This window comes from Mchenga conophoros, linkage group LG9, assembly GCF_057382185.1.
Source record: "Mchenga conophoros isolate Kocher_MC1m ecotype Shallow Benthic linkage group LG9, M_conophoros_male_GT1.1, whole genome shotgun sequence".
Classification (NCBI taxonomy): domain Eukaryota; kingdom Metazoa; phylum Chordata; class Actinopteri; order Cichliformes; family Cichlidae; genus Mchenga; species Mchenga conophoros.
The window spans coordinates 31519570-31547009 of NC_140534.1; the positions used below are offsets into that span (position 1 = coordinate 31519570).

Here is a 27440-nt window from a genome sequence, read left to right on the forward strand (position 1 = left end):
GCATATTAATGCTCAATAACTGACCTCCCAGCCCATTGTTCCTTCAGTGGTGCTCGTTTCAGTCATTATGTAAATGCTCTGTTGAAGATTGGGGAAACCTGCAGTCAGCTGAAACTGAAGAAGTCACTTGGATGAGTGACGAAATGTTTCTCCCACAAAAAGCTACGTCCAGATGAACAGAATCAAAGTTTGGGGAATGGTGGAGGTGGTGGGACTGGGGGGCTGAAGGAGTTGAAAGTGTGGGGTGGGGGAGTAACAGGTCTGTCCCTGTTTGTGGAAACCACAGGAGGAGCTGTTCAGGCTGTTGCTGGGTGTGAATTGTTGATGGAGTCTTTAAACTTGTAGTTGCTGTTTTCCAGACTGAAGCAGAGTCGTTAGCTGAAAACTGGTTTTAGAGCTTCATTCAGGACACCTTCTCAGGCTCTTACAGCCTTACCTGTATCATAACAAAGTGTATAAACCCCAATCCACCTTTAACATGGTCCTTCTCCCAAACCTTCAAATAGGACTTTCTGGCCCTGTCATAGTAAAGGGCTGCTTAGAATATTAGAGCCAATGTCACAAAGTTCCTCCTGAAGTATAAGTGAGTGAGAGAGTTTCCTCACTTTGCAGCACAACACGTCTCACAAGATTTCTACAAGCAATCAGAGTGAAATTTGTACTTTGTGTTGTCAGATGAACATATGAGACACTTTGACTCTTCAGTGCAGTGTGGAGCCTAACAAAGATCTGTTTTGTGTCTCAGCTGATCAGCAGGAGGAGAAGAGTCTGACGGAGCAGCAGAGGAACATTTTCAGCCATCTGGACTCAGCTGAGTCACTACAGAGGAAACAATGAGCTCAACACAGAAGGTGAGGAAAATATCACAGTTTCACCAAATAATCAGTCACGTCTAAAACTCTCATCCTCCCAACCGGTTATATGACTGTGTTGTATATTATTATATATTTTTAAATTGTGTTTACAAACATTAAGAAGTCACAAGCAATTGTTATTCTTTATTATTAAGTTAACTCTTTACTGTCATTGCACAGTCATACATAGTACAATAGTACAATGAAATTGGAAAACTGTCCTACATCTGCACTACATGTAACACAACACGACAAGATTTGACACATCACAACGCAACACAAACAACACAACACAGTATAATAAAGAAGAACAAGTGTATTTGTATTGCACACTGTTATTATTGCACCTTGTTATAAATATAATAATATATATGATACTGATTTTACCGTGTTAACCCCCCCCCCCCCCCCCTCCAAATAAAAAAAAAAGTCCAGGTAGGTAGTCAGTCAGGTCAGCTGTTAGCGCTGTTTAGGGCTATTGCCCTGTTGTAAAAGCTGTCCTTGGGTCCATTTGTTCGGGACCTCAGCAGCCTGAACCTCCTGCCAGATGGTAGCAGCTTCAACAGCCGGTGTCCTGGGTGTGTACCGTCCCGTAGGATGCTGCGTGCCCTCTTGAGATGCGAGTGCTGTACAGGTCCTTCAGGGAGGGAAGAGGATGTCCAATGATTTTTTGGGCCATATTGATGACCCTCTGGAGTGCCTTTCTCTGTGCTGTGGTGCAGCTGGAGAACCACACACCGATGCAATATGTCAGCACACTTTCAATGGAGCAGCGGTAGAAGACGGTCAGCAGCTCCTTCTTCGGGTCCATTTTTCTGAGGATTCTCAGAAAGTGGAGACGCTGTTGGGCCTTCTTTAAAACTGCAGAGATGTTAGAGCTCCATTGGAGGTCTGTGTCTACGTGCACACCCAGAAACTTGAAACTGGAGACCCTTTCCACACACTCCCCGTTGATGCTGACAGGCTGCAGCTCAGTCTTCCTCCTTCTGAAATCAACTACCAGTTCTTTTGTCTTGGTGGTATTGAGGTCCAGGTTGTTATCTACACACCAATCTGACAGCCTCTGAACTTCAGCTCTGATGAGCCCCACCACAGTGGTATCATCTGCAGTCTTGATGACTGCGTTGTCTGGGTGGGAACTAACACAGTCATGAGTGTACAGAGTGTACAGTAGGGGACTCAGTACACAGCCTTGTGGAGAGCCAGTGTTAAGGCTGAGGGCTGAGGAACAGTAGTAAAAGTAGCTCCTTGAAGAACGTTTTTATCCAAAACTAAGTGAATGTTGTACTATATTAATGTAATAATAAAATAATATTAGTAGATGAAATACAAACTATTTATTTCTAATAAAGGTTCTCTGTTTGAATCAGTTAAGTAGAAAATGAAGGAAAATGAAACATGTGTGTATTTTCTGTTGCCTACATTGCAGAGGGTGACTTTGCCTCTAAACAGGAACATGAGCAGGGAAGAGGTTAAAGTGGGATTGAGCAGGTGGGAACCCTAAAATCAGCTGTAGTGGCTCAGCGTGGGGAAAAGAATCACAGCTCACAATAATTTCTGTTGAGAGCTCCAGTAGATTTTCTTAAAGTACAGGCTGTGATCAGCTGACCTGCTGCTCTCTGTGGATGTACACAACTGAATTCAACCAGATGTCAGCAGATGTTTCATGAGCTGTCCTGGCTGGTTTCTATCCTCTACACTGACAGTACACTGTCTTTATATTAGACACTATACTGTTGGTATGAAGGTGGAACTCAGTGAATGAATGTCAGCATCATGAGCTTCAGTTTAAATGAATCTCTGCTACACTTGATGTAATCTAACTGTGACATGAGCACCACAGTCACTGTGCACCAGTCACACACTGTTCTTTACTTTAAATCCATCACAGTTCAGCAAACGAACCTGTTTATCCTGCACTAACCTGCAGAGGATCTTCATGCAGTCTTTAAATAACACAGTTAATCTGCCTCAGATTGTTTTGCAGCATCTTTCACAACCTGAAAAAACATAATGTCACATGTACAGACCCAATATCTGATGTCAACACATGAGGACTTACATGTAAGCTTTAATCTCCAGTTGATCAAATCCCACTGAGCAGTCCTTCCCTTTAAATCTAACCTCTCTTCTTCCTCTCCTGTCCTGTGTGTCTTATCTTTCTCCATCTCTGAGTGAAGTTAGCTCTATTTCTTTTCTCTCCCTGTGATGTACAGCAGCTGGACCTTTAGCCAGCAACACACTGTGAGACAAACTGCACACAAACAGTTTGTGTGTTTGCTGATGTTTGTTGATAGAAACGCTGCATTTGAAATTACCTGTTTGTTCAGGTGCTGTGCAAAAAAGAAGGAAGAACAACGTCTCACTTTAACTCCTGACTATGACTCACAGTTTTGCCTCTTTCATCTCTTTTTACACTCAACAAAAATATAAACGCAACACCTTTGTTACTGCTCCCATTCCCCATGGGATGGACGTAGAGACCTAAAATTCATTCCAGATACACAATATAACCATCCCTCCCAAACAGTGGTCACAAATCAGTCCAAATGTGTGGTAGTGGGCACATCTGCTATATTGAGATAATCCATCCCACCTCACAGGTGTGCCACATCAGGATGCTGATCTGACATCATGAGTAGTGCACAGGTGTACCTCAGACTGCCCACAACAAAAGGCCACCCTGGAATGTGCAGTTTTGTCTCACAGCAAAATGCCACAGATGCCACAAGCAATGAGGGAGCGTGCAATTGGCATGCTGACAGCAGGAATGTCAACCAGATCTGTCGCTCGTGCATTGAATGTTCATTTCTCAACCATAAGCCATCTCCACAGGCGTTTCAGAGAATATGGCAGCACATCCAACCGGCCTCACAACCGCAGACCTCGTGTAACCACACCAGCCCAGGACCTCCACATCCAGCAGGTTCACCTCCAAGATCGTCTGAGACCAGCCACCCAGACAGCTGCTGGAACAATTGGTTTGCACAACCAAACAATTTCTGCACAAACTGTCAGAAACCGTCTCAGGGACGCTCAACTGCATGCCCGTCGTCCTCATCGGGGTCTTGACCTGACTCCAGCTCGTCGCCGTAACAGACTTGTGTGGGCAAATGCTCACATCCGATGGCGTCTGGCACGTTGGAGAGGTGTGCGCTTCACGGATGAATCATGGTTCACATTGTTCAGGGCAGATGGCAGCTGAGAATGTCCCAGTTCTTGCATGGCCAGCATACTCACCGGACATGTCACCCATTGAGCATGTTCGGGATGTGCTTGACCGGCGTATACGACAGCGTGTACCAGTTCCCACGAATATCCAACAACCTCGCACAGCCATTGAAGTGGAGTGGACCAACATTCCACAGGCCACAATTGACAATCTGATAGACTCCATGTGACGATGTGTTGCACTGCATGAGGCAAATGGTGGTCACACCAGATACTGACCGGTTCTGGGTCCCCAGACCCCCATTAGCGCAAAAAACTGCACATTCCAGGGTGGCCTTTTGTCAGATCAGCATCCTGATGTGGCACACCTGTGAGGTGGGATGGATTATCTCAATATGGCAGATGTGCCCACTACCACACATTTGGACTGATTTGTGACCACTGTTTGGGAGGGATGGTTATATTGTGTATCTGGAATGAATTTTAGGTCTCTACGTCCATCCCATGGGGAATGGGAGCAGTAACAAAGGTGTTGCGTTTATATTTTTGTTGAGTGTATGTTTCATACTCTGGTGATTAGTACACGATCAGGATTGTCTTTCATGTGTTACTTTTCCCGTTTCTCAAGTTGGTTTGATGTTTGATGCCTGCAGTGATGAAATAAAGCCCTCAGATGCCTTAAAAGTAACACATCTGTTTTGTAAATGTAAGGAGTACAAAATACGATTTTCTTTTTCTAATGTAGGGAGCAAAAGTAAAATATTTTCCTTCACTGAATCAACTTTTAAATGTTACATTGTAATTATTAATATTGAAAAATGACAAAATGATAGAAATATATAATAGGAAACAGGAAACATAAAAAAGTATAGACTTGGTAAACATTTATTACTTTTCTGAGTGTGTTAGCATGCTAGCATTAATAACTGTGTACAGCAGGAGGGATGGGCATGATCTTAGAGTTTAAACAGTCATGAATTATTTTTAACACCGGGTTGGATGTAATGTGTCAGAACTACCAGCAGGTGGGGATAAGAGACCTTTAAGGTGTTTGGTGCCACACTCCACCTTCAGGTTTAAAACTAGTGTTAATGGAGGGAGTTTGAAGGTTGAGTTTGTTCCACGACTGCATTTCACTCACTGCCTCTGTTTGTATCTCTGTCACTGCAGGACCAACATGGAGCGAGAAGTCAGCGCTCTCAGGAGGCCGACAAACCTCACAGAAGAAAGGGAGAGAAAAAACACACCTGTGACGAGTGTGGGAAGGATTTTACTTTTAAGGCATTCCTAAAACAGCATCAGGTCATCCACACTGGAAAGAGACCGTTCAGCTGTGACTTGTGTGGAAAGTCTTTTTCCTGGAAGGGTTACCTAAAAAAACACCAACTCATCCACAGTGGAGTTAAACCGTACAGCTGTGATCAGTGTGGCAGAGCTTTTACTCACAGTAGCAGCTTACAGAGGCATCTAATTACCCACTCTGGAATTAAGGCATACAGCTGTGACATTTGTGGAAAAACTTTCAGCCACATAGAGAGCCGAAATACACACCTACGCATTCACACCAGACATGTTGTGTACTGCTGTGATCAGTGTGGCAAACAGTTTACAACAGACTCAAGCTTGCAACAACACATGTTTACCCACACTGAGGAGAAACCTTATAAATGTGACCTGTGTGAGAAGACTTTTAAAGCTCCACGTTACCTGAGGCACCAACAGATCCACACCAGAAAGAGACTCTACAAGTGCAGTTACTGTGAGGTATGTATTTATATTGTTATCTTGTCATTTTAGCCTGACTGTTTGGAACAACTCTGCTCATTAAACTGTGTTAGCATGTTAGCAATTCTACTGCATGGAAAAGCAGCTCTGAGTGATTATTCAGATTTTCATTTCAGTTATGATTTTAGTATTACTGTAGTATTATGGTGGTAGTATTGTAGTTATTGCAGCCCAGTAAAATGTGTTAACTGAAACAGTAAAATGTAATTGGACGTCTGCAGAGATGCTCTTTATTTATGTTGAAGGACTGACTTACACTGTCTTTGTGTCTTTGTTTAGAAGCAGAGAGACACAGATGGATCCAGTTCTCAACCCTGTCGTCACTGTGGTGGTGGGAAAGACTTTCGTTGTGATCTTTGTGGAAAAACTTTCAGTCGAAAAGACAATCTAAAAGTACATCAGCGTAAACACACTGGAGACAAACTGAAAAACTGTAAAGAATGTGGGAGAAGCTTCACCACATCAAGTAGATTAAAATGCCATGAACTCATTCACAGTGGGGTTAAAAAGCACCTCTGTGATCAGTGTGGGTCATCTTTCATCTCTGCATTGGAGCTTAAAACACACAAACGAGTCCACACAGGAGAGAAACCATACAAGTGCAGACACTGTGACAAAAGCTTCTCACATTCAGGTAATTGTAACAATCATGAACGTACACACATGGAAGGAAACTACAGCTGTGACTAGTGTGACAAGAGCTTCAGGAATCTCAGTTCATACTCCAAACACAAACGATCCCACGTTACTAATAAACTGTTTCACTGTTACCAATGTGCCCAAACATTCACGTCATTGTCTGCTCTGTGCAAACATCAGTGTGATACAGCCACATAGAGAGCCGAAATAGACACCTACGCATTCACACCAGACATCTTGTGTACTGCTGTGGCAAACAGTTTACAACAGACTCGAGCTTGCAGCAACACATGTTTACCCACACTGAGGAGAAACCTTATGTGATGTAAACACATGATGTCAATGAAAATATCCACCTAGTTACATTTTAACCCTGAGGGGTCGACCACTTTTTTATGTGCGATACCGATATCATAAATTTGGATATCTGCTTTTTAATCAATAAAACTGTTTTTTAAATATCTTGCTGCTTTTTGTATAACTTCATACTGAAGTTAAAAAAAACAGTAATTATTATTGTTATACCTGTATGCAAAAAATACACTGCACCCAAAATATTTCAGAGTTCAGCAAAACTGATCAATCTAATAAACTTCAACCTACTCCATCCTCCCTATTCATGTGAGTGAAGTTGGCCCCCCCACCTTCTTCAAATCCAACAAGTGTTATCAAACGTTTGTGCTGCAAAGATTTTCGTTTGTGCTGCTATCGTTTTAAAGATATTAATAAAAAATTCTAGAGGTCATCAGAGGTCAACCAGCCCCCCCACATTAATGGAATCAAACAAAACCGGTGTCAATCAATTGTGCTACGTTTGTGCTGGTTTGTGCTGCAAAAATTGTCGTTCGTGCTGCTATCATTTCAAAAATATTAATAAAATAATGTCTTTTATGTGTGCTCAATCATCCAGGTAAGTAAATTCCAAAAGTTGATTCTGTTCACCTGGACATTTTCAGTGGGAGAAACGTTTTGTCAGTCATCCAAGTGACTTCAGTCTCAGCTGACTGCAGGTTTCCCCAACCTTATAAACAGTACATTTGCACAGCGAAGGAAACTAGCACCACTGAATGAACAATGGGCTGGGGGGTTAGTTCCATGATTGTTAGTATGCAAATTCTTATGACCATTCATCAACGACTACTAATCAAAGACACAGATTCTCAAATGGCCATGAGTACCATTCACCGAGAGTTGGGGAATGGCTGCAATCACAGCATTGTAAGATGGCGAAAGATGTACCCTTGGGCCCCCCTTCTCGATTCAGAGATGGTCAGCATCCTGACAGCCTGATGGACGAAGCTGTCTCTCAGTCTGCGGGTTCTGGCCCGGAGGCTCTTCAGTATCCTTCCTGATGGCAGCAAACTGAAGAAGCTGTTTAAGGGATGAAGAGAGTCACCTGTAATGAAGAGGACCTTCCGGATGAGGCAGGCGCAGTAGATCTCCTAGAGAGGGAGGCAAGAGAGGTCCCCACAATCCTCTCTGCTGCTCTCACTACCCGTTGTCATTTTTTTCCTGCAGGACCCAGTGCAGGAGTCATACCACACAGTGATGCAGCTGGTGAGGATCAGTGATGGGAATAACGGCGTTACTTCTTTCAGTAACGAGTAATCGAACTACTTACTATTCCTATCGTTACAATGCCGTTACAGTTACTAGCAAGGAAACGCGGTCCGTCACTATTTTTCAACAAACAGAGGGTTGAAGCTGTGTTCAGCTTACTGCATCTTATATCAGTTGCACGGAAGTAGCTGACTACGTAAGTAATCTGGACGCTACAGCTTTAAGCAGCTGGGCGCTCCCGCGAACGGTAATCACGATCACTGTCTAGCACAACACCTGGAGCTGTTTGACTGAGGAAGAATAAAGTAGTCGTGGTAAGCCAATCCCATGACCAATTAAAGACGAAGCAACAAGGTGGTATATACCAGTTTTTAAATTGTGTTTATAGGCCACGTAAAACCAGAGTCATGATAAACAAGATATACACGGCGTTTTTTCCTCAATAGTTTCGTCACGTAAGGACAGCACCAGCAAGCACTCTCTGCTTCTCCCCCCTCCAGAGCGAGGGTGGAGCCGTAGGCATATTCAGTTCACAAGGGTTTAATGTTATATCAAAATAGAATCAAACACGTAACAGTAGCACCTAAAAACAATTTAAAAACTTGATTTTATAAAAAACAGTCCTGGATCACACATCGCTCTGTGTTTTCTTTTGTTTATAGTTTGTCCTTTTGGCATTAGATCCTAGGTTCCTTAAATGTGAGTGAAGTTGGCCCCCCCACCTTCTTCAAATCCAACAAAAGTGGTATCAAACGTTTGTGCTGGTTTATGCTGCAAAAATTTTCATTTGTGCTGCTATCATTTTAAAGATATTCAGGAAAATTTCTAGAGGTCATCAGAGGTCAACCAGTCCCCCCACAATAATGGAAACAAACAAAACTGGTGTCAATCAACTGTGCTACGTTTGTGCTGTCTCTGTTTTACAGGATATTAACAAAAATGTAAAGGTCAAAAGGTCAACCAGCCCCCCCACATTACCCAAATCTATAAAAATGATGTCAAACATTTGTGCTACGTTTGTGCTGCTATCATTTTAAAGATATTAATAAAATAATGTCTTGATGCGTGCTCAATAATCCAGGTAGGTACCAATTTCAATAGGTACCTCCCACAGGTCGCACTTATTCCGCCAACGATGTGGAGATCGAGCTGTTTTAGATTCAGCAAAATCAAAGCACTCAAAAAGATCCTCTGGAAAAGATTAAAATTCTTGGAACAGAGTTTAATACACAGAATTATATCAACAGGAAGAAAATACAGTTCTTCTTGCCTTCTGGCAGCTGAGGCGAGAAAAAACAATCCCAGGTGGCAAAAACTTCATTAATATAATTGTAGATAATATTTGACGTAAATATGCGGGTCTTGTGATTTTAAACATGTAGGTTAGATGCTTATCACAGTGATTCCATTATATAACCACTCCAGTGTATGTATAGTGTATACATGTCAGTATAAGTCAAGTGCATTTTTAATCTGTAGCTCTGTTGCAGGGTGTTTTGGTACCATTCTTTATTCATGGCTGTGTTTTGGGGCAAAATTGTGAGCAGACTCCCTTGGATGAGAAGCAACCCCACACATAAATGGTCTCAGGATGCTTTACTGTTGGCATGACACAGGACTGATGGTAGCGCTCACCTTTTCTTCTCTGCACAAGCCTTTTTCCCAGATGCTTCAAACAATCGGAAAGAGGCTTCAGCTGAGAATATGACTGATAGGTTTGCAGCATAAACCTATTCGCTGGAACGTTAAGGACAACTTGCTACACAGCAAAAAGCAAGACACAAGGCACCAAAGTTCTTCGTGTTACTCATGCATGAGGGAGACCTGCCTGGAGCCAAGTGTCGTTCCACCACTTGACCTCCGTCAGACTCTCAGCCAGGGTCCCCATAGCACTCATTTTATTGTGGTCACATGAATATGCATAGGGTCATTAACATACAACATCTTACATAGGTATACATGTGAACAAAGAATACTGTGTGTGTGTGTGTGTGTGTGTGTGTGTGTGTGTGTGTGTGTGTGTGTGTGTGTGTGTGTGTGGGGTCAGAGTGTGACCCCATAAACGACTTCCCTTAACCTGCTCGTCTGGAAAATCCAACAGTTCATCTATATGTAAAAAAGCACTTAGACTAAAACTGACATAGCTACGTTAATTCAGGATTACTGAATTGGAGACTCGGCTTCGCACCCTTCATTCACCCGTAGCTAGCCAGGCCCCTGTAGCTGGTGCAGCCGAAGATAGCGTAGGCCCCGCTAGCTGTTCCCCGGCAGACCCCAAGCAGCTGGGGAAACAGGGAGGCTGGGTCACGGTGAGGAGGAAGCATAGTCCTAAACAGAAGCCCCAGGTACACCACCAACCCGTTCATGTGTCTTACCGTTTTTCCCCACTCGGCGACACACCCGCCGGGGGTCAAACTCTGGTAATTGGCAATTCTGTTTTCAGACATGTGAAGCTAGAGACACCGGCAACCATAGTCAATTGTCTTCCAGGGGCCAGAGCAGGCGACATTGAAGGAAATTTAAAACTGCTGGCTAAGGGTAAACGTAAATTCAGTAAAATCATAATTCACGTCGGCAGTAATGACACCCGGTTACGCCAATCGGAGGTCACTAAAATCAATATTGAATCGGTGTGCAACTTTGCCAAAACAATGTCGGACTCTGTAGTTTTCTCTGGTCCCCTCCCCAATCAGACCAGGAGTGACATGTTTAGCCGCATGTTCTCCTTAAATTGCTGGCTGTCTGAGTGGTGTCCCAGAAACGATGTGGGCTTCATAGATAATTGGCAAACCTTCTGGAGGAAACCTGGTCTTGTTAGGAGAGACGGCATCCATCCCACTTTGGATGGAGCAGCTCTCATTTCTAGAAATATGGACAAATTTATTAAACCCCCCAAAATATGACTATCCAGAGTTGGGACCAGGAAGCAGAGTTGCAGTCTTACACGCCTCTCTGCAGCTTCTCTCCTCCTGCTACCCCCCCAAAAACCCATCTCCATAGAGACTGTGTCAGCTTCCAAAAAAGACAAAAACAAACTAAAAACCAGCAACAAACAACTTAAACATAAACAATCACAAAGGAAGAACAATACAGTATCCACATCTGAACCAAAGAGTAAAACAGTGAAATGTGGATTATTAAATATTAGATCTCTCTCCTCAGAGTCCCTGTTAGTACATGACTTAATAATTGATCAACAAATTGATTTACTCTGCCTTACAGAAACCTGGTTGCAGCAGGATGATTATGTTAGTTTAAATGAATCAACACCCCCGAGTCATTCTAACTACCAGAAATCTCGAAGCACAGGCCGAGGGGGCGGTGTGGCAGCAATTTTTCACACTAGCCTATTAATTAATGAAAGACCAAGACAGACTTTTAATTCATTTGAAAGCCTGATGCTTAACATTGTCCACCCCAGCTGTGAAACTCAGAAACCAGTCTTACTTGTTATCATCTATCGTCCAACTGGGCCTTACACAGAGTTTCTGTCTGATTTCTCAGGCTTTATATCTAATTTAGTTCTGAGCTCAGATAAAATAATTATTGTGGGTGATTTTAACATCCATGTAGATGCTAAAAATGACAGCCTCAACATGGCATTTAATCTGTTATTAGACTCAATTGGTTTCTCTCAAAATGTAAAAGAAGCCACCCACCACTTTAATCACACTCTAGATCTTGTTTTAACATATGGCATAGAAACTGAACATTTAACAGTGTTTCCTGAAAACTCTCTCCTGTCTGATCATTTCCTGATAACATTTACTTTTACAATAATTGATTACACAGCGGTGAAGAGTAGACTTTATCAAAGTAGATGTCTTTCTGAAAGTGCTGTAACTAAGTTTAAGAATATAATCCACCCACTGTTATCATCTCCAATGCCCTGTACCAACATAGAGCAGAGCAGCTATCTGAACGCTACCCCAACAGAGGTCGATTATCTTGTTAATAATTTCACCTCCTCACTACGTACGACTCTGGATACTGTAGCTCCAGTGAAAACTAAGGCCTCAAATCAGAAGTACCTGACTCCGTGGTATAATTCTCAAACACGTACCCTAAAGCAGATGACTCGTAATCTGGAGAGGAAATGGCGTGTCACAAATCTAGAGGATCATCATTTAGCCTGGAGAAATAGTTTGCTGCTTTATAAGAAAGCCCTCCGCAAAGCCAGAACATCTTACTATTCATCACTGATTGAAGAAAATAAGAACAACCCCAGGTTTCTCTTCAGCACTGTAGCCAGGCTGACAAACAGTCAGAGCTCTTTTGAGCCAACCATCCCTTTAACGTTAACTAGTAATGACTTCATGAACTTCTTCACAAATAAAATTTTTATCATTAGAGAAAAAATTACCAATAATCATCCCACAGATGTATTATTATCTACAGCTACTCTTAGTACCATTGATGTTAAGTTAGACTCTTTTTCTCCAATTGATCTTTCTGAGTTAACTTCAATAATTACTTCCTCCAAACCATCAACCTGTCTTTTAGACCCCATTCCTACAAAACTGCTCAAAGAAGTCCTGCCATTAATTAATTCTTCGATCTTAAATATGATCAACCTATCTCTAATAATCGGCTATGTACCACAGGCCTTCAAGCTGGCTGTAGTTAAACCTTTACTCAAAAAGCCATCTCTAGACCCAGCAGTCTTAGCTAATTATAGGCCAATCTCCAACCTTCCTTTCATATCAAAAACCTTGAAAGAGTAGTTGTCAAACAGCTAACAGATCATCTGCAGAGGAATGGTTTATTTGAAGAGTTTCAGTCAGGTTTCAGAGCTCAGCACAGCACAGAAACAGCTTTAGTGAAGGTTACAAATTATCTTCTTATGGCCTCTGACAGTGGACTCATCTCTGTGCTTGTCCTGCTAGACCTCAGTGCAGCGTTCGATACTGTTGACCATAATATCCTATTAGAGCGATTAGAACATGCTGTAGGTATTACAGGTACTGCGCTGCAGTGGTTTGTATCATATCTATCTAATAGACTCCAATTTGTGCATGTAAATGGAGAGTCCTCTTCACACACTGAGGTTAATTATGGAGTTCCACAGGGTTCAGTGCTAGGACCAATTCTGTTTACATTATACATGCTTCCCTTAGGCAGTATCATTAGAAGACATAGCATACATTTTCACTGCTATGCTGATGACACCCAGCTCTATCTGTCCATGAAGCCAGATGACACACACCAATTAGTTAAACTGCAGGAATGTCTTAAAGACATAAAGACCTGGATGGCCGCTAACTTTCTGCTTCTTAATTCAGATAAAACTGAGGTTATTGTACTCGGCCCTGAAAATCTTAGAAATATGGTATCTAACCAGATTCTTACTCTGGATGGCATTACCTTGGCCTCCAGTAACGCGGTGAGGAACCTTGGAGTCATTTTTGACCAGGACATGTCCTTCAACGCACATATTAAACAAATATGTAAGACTGCTTTCTTCCATTTGCGCAACATCTCTAAAATTAGAAATATCCTGTCTCAGAGTGACGCTGAAAAACTAGTTCATGCATTTATTACTTCCAGGCTGGACTAGTGTAATTCATTATTATCAGGATGTCCAAAAAACTCGCTGAAAAGCCTTCAACTAATCCAAAATGCTGCAGCAAGAGTACTGACAGGGACTAGAAAGAGAGAGCATATTTCTCCTGTTTTGGCTTCCCTTCATTGGCTTCCTGTTAAATCCAGAATTGAATTCAAAATCCTGCTCCTCACATACAAGGTCTTAAATAATCAGGCCCCATCTTATCTTAATGACCTTGTAGTACCATATCACCCTATTAGAGCACTTCGCTCTCGCTCTGCAGGCCTACTTGTTGTTCCTAGAGTATTTAAAAGTAGAATGGGAGGGAGAGCCTTCAGTTTTCAGGCCCCTCTTCTGTGGAACCAGCTTCCAGTTTGGATTCAGGAGACAGACACTATCTCTACTTTTAAGATTAGGCTTAAAACTTTCCTTTTTGCTAAAGCATATAGTTAGGGCTGGACCAGGTGACCCTGAATCTTCCCTTAGTTATGCTGCAATAGACGTAGGCTGCCGGGGGATTCCCATGATGCATTGAGTTTTTCCTTTCCAGTCACCTTTCTCACTCACTATGTATTAACAGACCTCTCTGCATTGAATCATATCTGTTATTAACCTCTGTCTCTCTTCCACAGCATGTCTTTATCCTGTCTTCCTTCTCTCACCCCAACCGGTCGCAGCAGATGGCCCCGCCCCTCCCTGAGCCTGGTTCTGCCGGAGGTTTCTTCCTGTTAAAAGGGAGTTTTTCCTTCCCACTGTCACCAAAGTGCTTGCTCATAGGGGGTCATATGATTGTTGGGTTTTTCTCTGTATCTATGAAGCGCCTTGAGGCGACTTTTGTTGTGATTTGGCGCTATATAAATAAAATTGAATTGAATTGAATTAATCCTACCGTAAAACAATAAAACAAGGTACGACCTCTTCCCATGCTCCCAGGATGTAGGTGTGCATTCCTGGAATGCACACCAAGCCTTTGCAGCCTGCTAAAGATCACGCATCCTATCACTACACAATTGATTATACACCTCTAAGCATATATGGTTAAATATTTCCTAATACAAATGACAATAATAAAATCTAAACCCAACAATGACTTTGCCCCAGTCCTCAGCAGTCCATTCACCATGTTTACATGATTTTTGTTAAATTAAATCATGTTAACATGAAATAAACAGAAAAGGAAAACTGTGTTCTGACTTGTTTAGAAATATATTTTTCTTTTGTTTTTTTTATTCTTAGATTTTTTCTAGCTCCAGTCTGTGTCTCCAACAAATAGGACAAAGGATCACCTGCAGCTCAGACGGGATCTACCCTCAACCTGAGCTCACCTGGTCCACCAGCCCTTCATCCAGCATCACCAACAAAAACACAACAGCCCACCAGACTGAGCAGCAGCTTTACAGCATCAGCAGTTCTCTGATACTTCCAAACAGTGACATGGATCTATATTACATCTGTGCAGTCAGCACTTGCAGAAACAGGAAGAGAGCAGCCTTCAGAAAAAGAAATTATACATCCATCCATCCATCCAGTGGAACATTTTCATCAGATCTTTACAGGAGATTCGATCTGAACTCGGTGGAGCCTGATCTCAAGGGTTTTAAGTCTGACACTGAAACCAGAGGATCTTTCTGTCTCTTCAGATTCACTGTGATCCAGTGATGGGAGTGATTTCAGCCCTGAGTGATCACGCTGATGTTTGCACAGAGCAGATAATTTAGTGAATGTTTTGGCACATTGGTAACAGTGAAACAGTTTATTAGTAACGTGGGATCGTTTGTGTGATTTAAGTTGACTTGCAGTGGTGAAGGATGACCCACACTGGTCACAGCTGTAGTTTCCTTCCATGTGTGTACGTTCATGAAGGTTACGATGACCTGATCGTGAGAAGCTTTTTTCACAGTGTCTGCACTTGTATGGTTTCTCTCCTGTGTGGACTCGTTTGTGTGTTTTAAGGTGACCTGCAGTGGTGAAGGATGACCCACACTGATCACAGAGGTGCTTTTTAACCCCACTGTGAATCAGTTCATGTTGTTTTAAGTAACTTGATGTGGTGAAGCTTCTCCCACATTCTTTGCAGTATTTCAGTTTGTCTCCAGTGTGTCTACGTTGATGTCTTTTTAGGGAGACTTGCCAACTGAAAGTTTTTCCACACACGTCACAATGAAAGTCTTTCCCACCACCACAGTGACGACAGGGTTGAGAACTGGATCCATCTGTGTCACTCTGCTTCTGAACAAAGACACAAAGACAGTGTAAGTCAGTCCTTCAACATTTTTATCCTGAACGTCGCCTGAAATAAAGAGCATCTCTGCAGACGTCCAATTACATTTTACTGTTTCAGTTAACACACTCAGTTTATTGGGCTGCAATAACTACAATACTACCACCATAATACTACAGTAATACTAAAATCATAACTGAATGCAGAGCGACTGAAAGCTCTGTTCCCCATAGTACTAAGGTGTGAGGACGGAACAGTAAGATGAATAGCAGATGATGATCTGAGAAGGCAGGAAACAGTGGTGATATGGAGCAGGTCACACAAATATGAAGGAGCAGATTTATGGATACACCTGTATGTAAGAAGTAACATTTTAAAATGTATCCTGGCTTCTATGGGCAACCAGTAAAGGTGCTGAAGAACTGGGGTAATATGAGCTCTTGACAGAGTGCAAGTTATGACCCGAGCTGCAGAATTTTTGAAGAAGTTGGAGTTTATGAAGGGACCTTTTAGGGAGACCAAATAGGAGGGAATTACAGTAATTAATACGGGACGTAATAATCACTCAGAGCTGCTTTTCCATGCAGTAGAATTGCTAACATGCTAACAGTTTAATGAGCACAGTTGTTCCAAACAGTCAGGCTAAAATGACAAGATAACAATATAAATACATACCTCACAGTAACTGCACTTGGAGAGTCTCTTTCTGGTGTGGATCTGTTGGTGTTCTCTCAGGTAATGTGGAGATTTAAAAGTCTTCTCACACAGGTCACATTTATAAGGTCGTTCCTCAGTGTGGGTAAACATGTGGCGTTGTAAGTTTGTGTGTTTAGCAAACTCTTTGCCACACTGATCACAGCAGTACACGTCATGTCTGGTGTGAATGCGTAGGTGTGTATTTCGGCTGTCTATCCGACTGAAGGTTTTTCCGCAAATGTCACAGCTGTATGTCTTAATTCCAGAGTGGGTAACTAGATGGCTCTGTAAGTGGCCACTTTGAGTAAAAGCTCTGCCACACTGATCACAGCTGTACGGTTTAACTCCACTGTGGATGAGTTGGTGTTGTTTTAGAGCATTCTTCCAGGAAAAAGACTTTCCACACAAGTCACAGCTGAACGGTCTCTTTCCAGTGTGGATGACCTGATGCTGTTTAAGATGACCCTTCAAAGTAAAATCCTTCCCACACTTGTCACAGGTGTGTTTTTTCTCTCTCTTTCTTCTGTGAGGTTTGTCGGCCTCCTGAGAGCGCTGACTTCTCGCTCCATGTTGGTCCTGCAGTGACAGAGATACAAACAGAGGCAGTGAGTGAAATGCAGTCGTGGAACAAACTCAACCTTCAAACTCCCTCCATTAACACTCGTTTTAAACCTGAAGGTGGAGTGTGGCACCAAACACCTTAAAGGTCTCTTATCCCCACCTGCTGGTAGTAGGAACACATTACATCCAACCTGGTGTTAAAAATAATTAATGACTGTTCAAACGTTTCACTGTAGAAAACATTGGATTAATTTTTGATTAAAGGCAATTAAGTGCCATTCATTTTCAATCTATATTAATCGCATTTTATTTGTATGAGCAAAAAAAAAAAAAAAAAAAAACACAAAAAAGGGAAAATATACACACTTAATGTGTTTACTGCCTGATACCGGGCTACCGTTGTGGTGCTTTGAACGTGTTTTTTTGCAGTGATAAACCAATATTAAGTCTGTTCGAACAACAATAATACTACTATTAATAATAATAATAATATTATTATTAATAGTAATCAGAATAATAAAAACAATAAAAACAATAATAATAATAATAATAATAATAATAATAATGTACTTCCACAGCATGTCTTTTATCCCAACCACTCTCTGCAGATGGCCCCGCCCCTCTGTCAGCCTTATTCTGCTGGAGGTTTCTTCCTGTTAAAAGGGAGTTTTTCCTTCCCACTGTCGCCAACATGCTTGCTCAAAGGGGGTCATATTATTGTTGGGTTTTTCTCTGTATGTATTATTGTAGGATCCACATTACAATAAAAAGCACCTTGAGGCGACTATTGTTGTGACTTGGTGCTGTATAAATAACACTGAATTGAACTGAAAATTTAATTAATATCTATGGGCTCAAAGTGTAGTCATTAATATTCTGTACTTGTAAATCAGTTTTGTATGTGTAAAAAGAATTTGTGTGTGCGTAAAAAAGATTTGTTTGTGGACTTAGCAAAAAAAAAACCCAAAAAACGTTACAAGTACGAATTTTGACCCTATTTTTCTTCCTTTCATCTGATTGGTCAATGTCATGTCAATCACAAATGTAACAATCCAATCAGAGAACAGATGGGTTTGGCTGTCGGCAGGGCGCTTGTTTGAATTGGGCTGTAAAAACTACAATACTACCACCATAATACTACAGTAATACTAAAATCATAACTGAATGCAGAGCGACTGAAAGCTCTGTTCCCCATAGTACTAAGGTGTGAGGACGGAACAGTAAGATGAATAGCAGATGATGATCTGAGAAGGCAGGAAACAGTGGTGATATGGAGCAGGTCACACAAATATGAAGGAGCAGATTTATGGATACACCTGTATGTAAGACGTAAGATTTTAAAATGTATCCTGGCTTCTATGGGCAACCAGTAAAGGTGCTGAAGAACTGGGGTAATATGAGCTCTTGACAGAGTGCAAGTTATGACCCGAGCTGCAGAAATTTGAAGCAGTTGGAGTTTATGAAGGGACCTTTTAGGGAGACCAAAGGAGGGAATTACAGTAATTAACACGGGACGTAATAATCACTCACAGCTGCTTTTCCATGCAATTGCTAACATGCTAACAGTTTAATGAGCACAGTTGTTCCAAACAGTCAGGCTAAAATGACAAGATAAAAATAAAAATACATACCTCACAGTAACTGCGCTTGTAGAGTCTCTTTCTGGTGTGGATCTGTTGGTGTTCTCTCAGGTGATGTGGAGATTTAAAAGTCTTCTCACACAGGTCACATTTATAAGGTCTCTCCTCAGTGTGGGTAAACATGTGTTGTTGTAACTTTGTATGTCTTATAAACGGTTTGCCACACTGTTCACAGCAGTACACATCATGTCCAGTGTGAATGCGTAGGTGTGTATTTCGGTTCCCTCTGTGGCTGAAAGTTTTTCCACAAATCTCACAGCTGTATGCCTTAATTCCAGAGTGGGTAACTAGATGATTCTGTAAGTGGCTACTGTGAGTAAAAGCTCTGCCACACTGATCACAGCTGTACGCTTTAACTCCACTGTGGATGAGTTGGTGTTTTTTTAGGGAACCCTTCCAGGAAAAAGTCTTTCCACACAACTCACAGCTGAACGGTTTCTCTCCAGTGTGGATGACCTGATGCTGTTTCAGTGAACCCTTCAAAGTAAAACCCTTCCCACACTCGTCACAGGTGTGTTTTTTCTCTCCCTTTCTTCTGTGAGGTTTGTCGGCCTCCTGAGAGCGCTGACTTCTCGCTCCATGTTGGTCCTGCAGTGACAGAGATACAAACAGAGGCAGTGAGTGAAATGCAGTCGTGGAACAAACTCAACCTTCAAACTCCCTCCATTAACACTAGTTTTAAACCTGAAGGTGGAGTGTGGCACCAAACACCTTAAAGGTCTCTTATCCCCACCTGCTGGTAGTTCTAACACATTACATCCAACCTGCTGTTAAAAATAATTCATGACTGTTCAAACAGTAAAATCATGCCCATCCCTCCTGCTGTACACAAATATTAATACTAGCATGCTAACACACTCAGAAAAGTAATGAATGTTTACCAGGTCTATACTTATTTTTATATTTCCTTTTGTTGTTTCCTATTAGATATTTATATAATTTTCTCATTTTTTTTTAACAATAATAAATCCAATGTAACAGTTACTAGCTTGGTTTAGTGAAGGAAAATGTCAGAGTCTGATTGCAACCCAAGGGATTTCTTTTATAAAACATACTACCTACCTACAAAAAGAAAAAAAAACATCTGTATTTCTATCTGCTTAATTTACAAAACAGATGATTTATTTGTAAAAAAAAAAAAAATGTTTGGAATCATGTATGATTGTGTTCCACTTCTAACGTCTACACCACTTTGTATTGGTCTTTCACGTGTGTCAACAGAAAATTGTACTTAGTAGTCAGTATAATCTTTTAATGATATAAGTGTGCATATGGTAGAGTACTGCATGTTGACCTTTTGATGACTTGTTGTTCACTACAAGACTTGTTATAAATTTCTTCCCACAGCGATAGTGACAGCTGGACACTCTTATCTTCGCTTCGTACCAGGCAGAGGAGTCGTTCCTTTGTCTCACACACACACACACACACACACACACACCAGGGCTCTAGAGTGCGACCAATTTTTTTTGTGTGTACAGTAGTTTACAATGACAATACAATCTGTTCCCCTCACATATTTTTTAGTTTTTCTTACATGAACAGATACGATAACACACACAGGCACACCCACACACACGCTTAAATAAACAAACAAAACAAAACCTAATAAGAAACCCAAAACAAACACAAACAACAAACCCCAAAACACACAAAAAAAAAAAGGGGGGGGGGGGGGGGGGAGATATGATATCAATCAGCTGGTAGAGCTTTTAAAGACTTGCAATAGTCTACGAAGGGGCCCCAGATACGATAAAATTCTCTGTATTTGCCCTTCGCCACAAGGCCTATCTTTTGCAATTTAAGAAATGACATCACATCTCTAAACCAAAAAGAAACTGAAGGTGGCTTTGAAGATTTCCAAAGGGGTAAGATGCAACGTCTAGCCAAAAGTGATGTAAAGGCTAATATTTTGAAGTGTGTAGGGTGGGTTAGACCAGTGTTGACTGGAAGCCCAAAAACAGCTAGAAAAGGGTCCATGCAGATTTGGGTCCCAAGAGCCTTGGAAAGAATAACTGAATACTGACTCCAGAAGCCATGGAGTCTTGGGCACAGAAAGAACATATGGCCTAGGTCCCATGGGGTGGCATGACATCTCTCGCACTGATCCATCACTTGTGGGTAAATGTCAGACAGACGAGACTTTGAATAGTAAACCCTGTACAACACCTTGAACTGGATAAGTTGTAACCTGGCACAGGACGTACTATAACGGACATTGGATACTGCTTTCTCCCATTGCTGATCCGAAAAAAATTACTCCTAACTCCCGCTCCCAAGCCCCCCTAATCTTAGCAACTGAATGGACATTTAAACCCATAATTTGTTTATATATTAAAGATATAATTGACTTCTTATTGGGTTTAAGGGATAAGAATTCCTCCCACGGTTGGACATTTGGGAGAAGAGGGTAGGAGGGGAAGAGAGCAGAAGTGCAATGCCATGCCTGAAAATAACAGAATAGATTGGTAGCCGGAAGATTTGTTTCTGAACACAGGTCTAAAAAAGTTAAGAAAGTGCCATCTTTATAGAGATCCTTAAACGTATTAATACCATGACGCTTCCACTGTACATAGGTACCATCAATGAGGCCAGGAGTAAACAGATGGTTCTGCGTGATGGGCATGTGTACTGACGCAGAGACGTACTTAAAATGACTCCTGAATTGTGACCAGATCCTTAGACTAGACTGTACCACGGGATTTTGGGTGAAATGAGAAGGCTTAAGTGGTAGTGGAGAGAACAATAAAGCTTCTAAGGATGAGGAAGTGCACGACAGGCGCTCCAGTTTGCACCACAGCAGTTCTTGAGATTCAAGCCAATGGGTCAATTTGTGAACATGAGAGGACCAATAGTAAAATAAAAAGTTAGGCAAGGCAAGACCGCCATCAAATGTCAGTCTCTGTAACAATGATTTCCTCACCCTGGGGTGTTTCCCTCCCCACAAAAACGATGTAACTAGCTGGTGGTCTCTCTCTCTCTCTGTACTTCAAGAACAGTTTCCCGTCTCCAACCTCTGTTTTCTGTATTATTCATTCGCTTATTACCCACCAGTCTACCGTTGTTTACAGCGCTGTCTTTTTCTTTTCTTTTTTTCACTTAAATGACCTCGGACAAGAAAGCCTATTTTTTCTGTTATTCAAGACTGAAGAAATTTAAACTTTATATGCAGAACATTGTAGAATATTTTTAAGGTTATCTGCTATAAAAAGCCAGACCAGGGAAAATCTCCTTCATGTTTTTCTGTGTTTTATTCTCAGTTACTTTCACACAAAGGCATCTGCTGTGATGTTCACAATTCTGAAGAAGTCAGTACTGATAAATGATCAGAATTATAATATTTCTGACTGTCTGAGGCTAAGTTGAATCGAATCGGGACTTTGAAAACCGGAATCGAATGGATTATAGAAATCAGTGATGATACCCAGCCCTAGTGAGCAGCCTAGGCCCGACAGAAGTGGATGTAGCTGCAATAGGAAAAGAACTATTGCTCACTTTTCTGTTAAGTTAAGGCCTGATCCTTCTGAAATTCATAGCCAGTGCTCTGACACGGTATCATCAATCTTTGAATGCTGAAAAAGCACAGTGTATCCAGAAAACACATTATATTATATCAATTATTATAAAATTTGTGTACGCCTAACTTTTGTGCCGGTACGCCTAACTTTTTAAAGTTAGGCGTACCGATACGCCCATGGCAAAAGGTTAGTCTAGAGCCCTGTATACACATCCACATTCCAGTGTAATGAACAAACGCACCCACTGATGTATATAAATAAAGACCAGGACAGTCTCAGAGCCCTCACTCCCGTGCGAGTGCTCTGTGACTGCCCTTGCTGCAAGTAAAACTGTGTGTTTCTCCTCTCTGATTCTCAGCTGAAGAAATGTCTTCGAATACATCTCTTGAAAACGTGGTATTCCAATGAAATTGATTCATGTTTGTGGCTGTAATGTAACAAAATGTGAAAAAAAGTTATAGGGAGCCAAAAATGCAAGCCACTGTAAGTCCTCATGTGTTGAAATCAGACATTGGGTCTGTACATGTGACATTATGTTTTTTCAGGTTGTGAAAGATGCTGCAAAACAATCTGAGGCAGATTAACTGTGTTATTTAAAGACTGCATGAAGATCCTCTGCAGGTTAGTGCAGGATAAACAGGTTCGTTTGCTGAACTGTGATGGATTTAAAGTAAAGGACAGTGTGTGACTGGTGCACAGTGACTGTGGTGCTCATGTCACAGTTAGATTACATCAAGTGTAGCAGAGATTCATTTAAACTGAAGCTCATGATGCTGACATTCATTCACTGAGTTCCACCTTCATACCAACAGTATAGTGTCTAATATAAAGACAGTGTACTGTCAGTGTAGAGGATGGAAATCAGCCAGGACAGCTCATGAAACATCTGCTGACATCTGGTTGAATTCAGTTGTGTACATCCACAGAGAGCAGCAGGTCAGCTGATCACAGCCTGTACTTGAAGAAAATCTACTGGAGCTCTCAACAGAAATTATTGTGAGCTATGATTCTTTTCCCCACGCTGAGCCACTACAGCTGATTTTAGGGTTCCCACCTGCTCAATCCCACTTTAAACTCTTCCCTGCTCATGTTCCTGTTTAGAGGCAAAGTCACCCTCTACAGTGTAGGCAACAGAAAATACACACATGTTTTATTTTCCTTCATTTTCTAATTAATTGATTCAAACTGAGTTCCTTTATTAGAAATAAATAGTTCTTATTTCATCTACTAATCTTATTTTATTATTACATTAATAAAGCACAAGGTTCAGTTAGCTTTGGATAAAAACAGGTGGTAAAAATGTTCTTCAAGGAGCTACTTTTACTTTCTTACTCTAATTACATTTACTAGCCTGTACTTTTTCACTGTTACTTGAGAAAAGAAGGCTCTGTGAGCCTGGTTCTGCTGGAGGTTCCTTCCTGTTAAAAGGGAGTTTTTCCTTCCCACTGTCGCCAAAGTGCTTGCTCATAGGAGGTTATATGATTGTTGGATTTCTCCCCCCCCCCTCTGTATGTATTATTGTAGGGTCTGCCTACAATATAAACCACGTTCAGGCAACTATTGTTGTGATTTGGCACTGTATAAATAACATTGTATTGAGAATTGAATTGATAATAATACTACTAATATTAAAGAAGGATAATTATGGGCTCAAAATGTGGTCATAAATATTTTGTACTTGTAAAAAAGATTTGTATGCGTTTTCCTTCATCACCACGAAGGAAAACAGTCTGTGGTCGTCCGAGTTTGGTGATTTTTGTGTCACAGGTCTACGTGTTTAATACAGGGACTTCCACAGCCTTTTCAACAGCGCTGCGGACCGCGGGGTGGGGGCGGGCAGTGTTTTGGAAATGACAGTCTTCATTACAAAGCTTTCTTCGTTATGAATTAGCATACATGTTTTTATTGAACATTTGAAGAACCAGCAAAAAAAACAAACTCTTGTAGAGGACATAAAGTCAGAGATAGAAAAGACAAGGAGCAGGTGCATCTAGTACAGGTAGAGCTGCTGCAAAAACCCACAGAGCCCAGCAGCCAGCAACAAATTCTGGATCCTTTGCTCTTAGTTAGCAGTTAGCATTAGCAGCACATCCTGCGTCCGATGTGAAAGGACTTTTATGCTGCGCACTGTGACTCACAGCAATGGTCCTGGGTCAGCCCTGACTTTTTGTTAAACTAATCCTAAAGTAATAATGGTATTTCTAACGACTGATATACCACAACTTTTTCCTTTCAACAGCTACTGAAAGTTAGGGGACCTAGCTGCTATCGGATATTTATATAGCGATCCTCCAGCTTCAAACTGCATCACCCTTCAAGGACCTGCAGTTCAAAAAAGCGCCCCTCCGACAGCCAAACCCATCTGTTCTCTGATTGGATTGTTACATTTGTGATTGACATGACATTCACCAATCAGATGAAAGGAAGAAAAATAGGGTCAAAATCCGTACTTGTAACTTGCAGGGTTTTTTTTTTCTAAGTCCACACACAAATCTTTTTTACGCACACACAAATCTTTTTTACACATACACAAATTCTTTTTACACATACAAATCTTTTTTACACATACAAATCTTTTTTACAAGTACAAAATATTTATGACCACATTTTGAGCCCATAGATAATTGATTGTGATTTCTTTGTGTTTGTAAACATAATTTAAAAATACATAATATACAATAATATACAACACAGTGATATAACAGGTTGGGAGGATGAGAGTTTTAGACGTGACTGATTATTTGGTGAAACTGTGATATTTTCCTCACCTCCTGTGTTGAGCTCATTGTTTCCTCTGTAGTGACTCAGCTGAGTCCAGATGGCTGAAAATGTTCCTCTGCTGCTCCGTCAGACTCTTCTCCTCCTGCTGATCAGCTGGGACACAAAACAGATCTTTGTTAGGCTCCACACTGCACTGAAGAGTCAAAGTGTCTCATATGTTCATCTGACAACACAAAGTACAAATTTCACTCTGATTGCTTGTAGAAATCTTGTGAGACGTGTTGTGCTGCAAAGTGAGGAAACTCTCTCACTCACTTATACTTCAGGAGGAACTTTGTGACATTGGCTCTAATATTCTAAGCAGCCCTTTACTATGACAGGGCCAGAAAGTCCTATTTGAAGGTTTGGGAGAAGGACCATGTTAAAGGTGGATTGGGGTTTATACACTTTGTTATGATACAGGTAAGGCTGTAAGAGCCTGAGAAGGTGTCCTGAATGAAGCTCTAAAACCAGTTTTCAGCTAACGACTCTGCTTCAGTCTGGAAAACAGCAACTACAAGTTTAAAGACTCCATCAACAATTCACACCCAGCAACAGCCTGAACAGCTCCTCCTGTGGTTTCCACAAACAGGGACAGACCTGTTACTCCCCCACCCCACACTTTCAACTGCTTCAGCCCCCCAGTCCCACCACCTCCACCACTCCTAAAAGTTTGATTCTGTGCAGCCATTCCCCAACTCTCTGAACGGTACTGTCCTGATTCTTTGATGTTGGGCTGAGAACAAAAAAACATTACTCAGATCTTGTCCAGTCAACAACAATTATTTATTAAGCACATATGTGGGAGATGTACACGACACCACCCTCAGCGTAGTCCAGTAGATCTCAAAGAGGAAGCACTTCGATAACCAGTTTTACATGTCAGGGTTCACGCCCCTTCATGCGTAAGCAGATAACATAACATGCACGATAGTTGTCTGCAACTCCTTTTATAGTATTGATGTTTGTTCCTCACTAACGGTTTCAGCACTCTCTCACCTCCATCTGTTTCCTGTTTCTCGTTGTGAGGCCCCATGATCGTATATGACACATCCTGAGTCCATCCTGTTCTAATCTGCGCAGGCACGTATGCAGTTACAAGCAAAACACTACTTTAAATGTCTTCCAGTTTAAACCTTCTATCGCCTCTTGATTAGTATGGCACTTATTTTAAATTACAACATTTATATTTCCCACAGTACTCATGGTCATTGATCAGTGGTTTAAGTGCTTTCCTTCCTACTTTGACTGCAGCTGTGTTTGACACAGGAAGACATTTTTACATTCTTCACAATTATACTTTATTCTTTTTGGGGGAAGTGCAGCTTTAAACCTTCACATGATTCAAGTCAACCCAACAAATCAATCTGAACGATCACAGGTGGGAAAAACTTCTGTAGACAAAATGAAATAAAACCCAACATTCAATCCACAACATGATTAAAAACATGATTTCACCAAATCACCAAGAGCTGCACATTAACCACCACAATATATTTTATTCTCTGTGCTTTCAAATATGAACACTGTTTACTTTCATCTCTGTTTCATTAGTTTTTGTTAACATCTTCCTGTGCATCACTTTACAGCAGCCACACTCATTAAAATGAGACTTTGTAGGAGTTCACTTCCTCTCATGTGTTCATCCACAGCAGCTGGACAATAAAGTTTATTGTGACCCTGATACTGCAGCAGATCGCTCTCATCCATTTCCTGTTATCACTTCAAATAGAAATGAGGCTGTAGAGGTTTGGTGCAGGCAGAAAAACAGCTGCAGGGACAATGAAAAGACTTTTCTGCTCCAACTTCTCCCAGCATGCTGAGCTAATGATTAGTTGGTGTTTTTCTCCAAACACTCTCTCACTCTTCTCTCAACGTGTTCACAATAAACTGTGAACAGACACCGAGGAGAGCAGCAGAAGACCTCATTCAGGAGCTAAACTCAACATGAACTGAACTCACAGTAAAGTTAGCTCGGTGCTTACCTTTAGATGAGCCCACAAACCGAGAGAAACTCCGCGATGAAGCTGCAACTCTTTCCAAACACAGGAAACAGATCAGGGAGCAGAGACCCACGTGGTTCACGCTGATCTCAGCTACGATCCAGGAGACAAGGGTGGGCAGATCGATGCAGATATCGATCCAAACGCTGGTTTAGTTTGTTTTATCATCCAAAATCAGGATTTTACTCGCTTGGGATGAAACGGTAACTCCGTCTGCATAAACTGTGTCCAGCATGTGATCCCGGAACAGACTTCTTCTTCTTTGTATTGGTTATTGGCGGTTGTCAAACACCAAAATGGTGCCTTACCGCCACCAACTGGTGTGGAGTGAAACGTCGACACCAGAATCCTCCCTCAATGTATACTCTGTTTTAAAAACTGGAATAAGGCCTGACAACGTTCACTTCTTGAACCCTTTTGCAGTAAACTTAAGTTTTGAACAGCGGGCGCGTCAACATTATCCCCCTATTCAGCTTCTCGGCGACTC

The 27440-nt window shown here is 41.5% G+C and overlaps 2 protein-coding genes across 3 annotated transcripts in view; one reads left to right on the top strand and one right to left on the bottom strand.

The window, feature by feature from the left end:
- The first annotated feature begins 743 nt into the window (after positions 1–743).
- The window catches only part of LOC146567608 (uncharacterized), a 130843-nt gene continuing 104146 nt past the window's right edge, over positions 744–27440 (top strand). The window contains exon 1 of the mRNA XM_085287541.1: positions 744–851. The gene's annotated coding sequence lies outside the window, so the exon portion shown is untranslated. The remainder of the gene's footprint in view (positions 852–27440) is intronic.
- On the bottom strand, positions 10903–27192 carry LOC146567609 (uncharacterized). 2 transcript variants are annotated; one of them, XM_085287532.1, is made up of 5 exons: positions 26936–27192; positions 24959–25064; positions 18664–19260; positions 16451–17047; positions 10903–15780 (listed from the first exon to the last, which is right to left on the bottom strand). In XM_085287532.1, exons 2-5 carry the CDS (start codon positions 24974–24976, stop codon positions 15097–15099), a joined length of 1896 nt encoding a protein of 631 aa, XP_085143658.1. In that variant the 5' UTR covers positions 24977–25064; positions 26936–27192; the 3' UTR covers positions 10903–15096. The 2 variants fall into 2 exon arrangements, with proteins under 2 accessions (XP_085143658.1, XP_085143657.1); XM_085287531.1 differs by having other exon boundaries at positions 10903–15783.